Source organism: Coffea arabica, chromosome 10e (genome assembly GCF_036785885.1).
Source record: "Coffea arabica cultivar ET-39 chromosome 10e, Coffea Arabica ET-39 HiFi, whole genome shotgun sequence".
In the NCBI taxonomy this organism is placed as follows: domain Eukaryota; kingdom Viridiplantae; phylum Streptophyta; class Magnoliopsida; order Gentianales; family Rubiaceae; genus Coffea; species Coffea arabica.
The window spans coordinates 34,017,988-34,020,961 of NC_092328.1; the positions used below are offsets into that span (position 1 = coordinate 34,017,988).

At 47.7% G+C, this 2,974-nt stretch overlaps 1 protein-coding gene across 1 annotated transcript; it reads left to right on the forward strand.

Annotated features, from left to right (window-relative positions):
- The first annotated feature begins 564 nt into the window (after positions 1–564).
- Positions 565–1,242, forward strand: LOC140015202 (uncharacterized). The gene has a single exon (XM_072067113.1). It carries the CDS (start codon positions 565–567, stop codon positions 1,240–1,242), a length of 678 nt encoding a protein of 225 aa, XP_071923214.1.
- The last annotated feature ends 1,732 nt before the right edge of the window (positions 1,243–2,974 follow it).

The following is a 2,974-nucleotide window of genomic DNA, read 5'->3' on the forward strand; positions in this document are numbered from 1 at the left end:
TGACCAGTTTACCCATTTTTAGGGTTATCTAGTCAATTTTTTTCGATCCATTTGATCTATTTATTCTCTTTTAGGGTTTCGATCTATCATTCACTGAAAACCTAGTCGAGAAGTTGCAATCCTTTCAAGAGTAGGTTCTTTCACACATTACTTTATGTGTTAATCAAAGTACTCAATTCATTCGGACTTTGTCCTCATTTGGTTAGGACAAATGTCTTTTCTCACTCCAATTAGCCAAAATTTTCAAATTGTTCTACTCAATAAGATGATCAGGTCCATCAGGTATTGTATAGTGCCTGCTCTGAAGGATTGCATTTTCATGCTAGGCCAACCCTTGGCACAAAAGGGTCCCCCAATAGGACATGCATTCGAATTACTTTAATTTTTACTAAATCGTGTCCTTTTTTTTCTTTTTTCTTTTTTGTCAGCAGTTAATCAAAAGGGGAATCTAAATAGGGTTTTTCCTAAATTTTCAAGTAATTGCAAACATAGCTACACGAAGAAGCCCCATCATTACACGATCGCATAGCCGAGCTTCAAAAAATAGTGTAAACATGAGTATGCATGGTCTATAGTGACTCCCAACTTGTCGTGTGCCAGATACTAGGTGAGTATGAGGCCAGAGAACAGGTAATGCATCGCTACCTCTCCAAGGTCCACCAGTTGATGGCACACTTCGAGTCTTTTGAAATCCAAAGGATACCGCGGTCGCAGAACAAGCGGTCCGACGCCCTGTCTCGACTTGCTTCTACCTCGTTTTCTGACTTGAACAATACGGTTCTTGTGGAAGTCTTAGTCGAACCGGGATACCTAGGAGAAGTCGTGTATCCCGTCTACCCGGGGGACACCTGGATGGGCCCCTTGATTCGATTTCTCAGTCGGGGGCAGCTCCCCGATGACCGAGCTGAATCGAGAAAGCTTCAGCGTAAAGCAGCCCGGTACGCCCTCCGACAGAATCTCTTGTACAAGAGATCCTACCTCGGCCCGTGGCTGCGGTGTATTACATCAGAAGAGGGCGAAAGGATCCTTCAAGATATACACGAAGGACTTTGTGGTACTCACGTCGGCTATAGGATGTTTGTCAAAAAGGCTTTGTTGCTTGAGTATTTCTGGCCCACCATGAAGATAGATACCCAGATCATAGTCCTTAGCTGTCCCTCTTGCCAGCACCGCGCCCCTGAGCACCACCAGCCGACCAACTTCATGATCCCTATCACCTCGCCGTGGCCGTTTGAACAATAGGGGACTGATATAATCGGTCCATTCCCCAGAGCCCCAGGCAATTATGCCTACGTGGTGGTGGCGGTAGATTACTTCACCAAATGGGTCGAGGCCGAGCCTCTGAGAAGCATCACTGGGTCAGCGGTTCGAAAATTCTTCTGGAAGAGCGTGATTTGTCACTTCGGCCTATCACGGGTGATCATCTCGGATAACGGCAGGCAGTTTGTTGATAATCCTTTCTAGGCGTGGTGCGAAAACCTTAGGATCAAACAACATTTCACTTCGGTTGGACACCCCCAGGCCAATGGACAGGCCGAAAACTTCAACCGCACTCTCCTTCATGGCCTCAAAACCAGGCTACATCGAGTTGGATCATCATAGATAGAAGAACTCCCCAGCGTGTTGTGGTCCGGCCGAGGTCAGCAACCCAAGAGACCCCGTTCTCTCTAACTTATGGGTCTGAAGCTGTCGTCCCAGCCGAGTTCATCACTCCGAGCCCACGAATGGCAGCATATACCGCCGAAGTTAATGAAGAAGAACGGCGAGTTGACCTCGATCTCGCCGAAGAAAAGTGTGATATGGCAGCAGCCAAAGTCGCTCTTTATAAAAATATCCTAGCTAGCTACTATAATGCTCGGGTCAGACACCTGCAATTCAATTTGGGAGACCATGTGTTCCGGAAGAATTCAGTCAGCCGAGCTGAACCTCAGGGAAAACTTAGCCCTAAGTGGGAGGGACCCTATCGTGTTGTCGAGTCCAGCCAAAACAGATATTGTAAATTAGCGTACCGGGATAGTTCTCGGGTGCCTCGAATTTGGCATGCTGAAAACCTCAAATTGCATTACTCTTGAGGGGTACGTGCTTTTAATTTTCAGTTCTTGAGTTATTTCTCACTTAGTCTCATTTTATTTCAAGTGAAAAATAAGGGGACAAAGCAGCAATAAAAAGGAAAACCGAAAATCGAGCTCAATTAAAAAGAAGGCAAATTCAGTTGTATTGAGGCACAAAAAGTAGAAGACCGAGGTCCGGAATGCTCCTAAGCATCCACGACCTCGGCCCTCAGGTACAAAAAGAAATGCTTCTAAGCATTCCCTGCCCCGGAGCCTTGTTATCCCATGGTCTCTCTCCCCACCTCGGCGTCTTGCTGTCCTTCAGCCTCTCCGTCGGTCTTGTCCCCTTCGAGGCCATCACCATCTAAGTCAAACTCTTGAAGCCACTTGTTGAACTCCGTCCGGACCTCGGTTAGGTCTCTTCAGGCCTGGATGCCTTCGGCCATGCGGTCACATAGCTCTTTGGCATCCTCATTGTAGTTCGGCGCATCCTGGAGAGACTCCAGCTGTTCAGAAGAGAGGAAGGGCGTCGCGTCATTGACCGCCGTGGTGTAACCAAACATGAAGCTTGGCAGCGTCAGTTCGCCGAGGTCGCGGGTGAAAGATTCCGACTTGCGGAAGGCTTCCAAAGCCGACATCCCGGCCATCTCTATTGCTTTTTTGGATGACTGATCCTCTTGGGTTCTTCTTTCTTTTTCTTCACCGAGGGCCATTATCAAAGAGTTCTTTGTTACCTCGGCCCGGTTTCTGGCCGCCTCAGCCTTATCTCGCTCCAGCTCGATGGTTCTTAGTTTTTCTTCTAGCTCAGCAATCTTCTTCTAAAGCTCGGAGGGCGGCTCATAAGTCTCCATTATATTTCCATAACGTTGAATCATCTCAGCGAAAAAGGCCGTGGTGGATGCCCAGGAGACTGAGGCACTTTG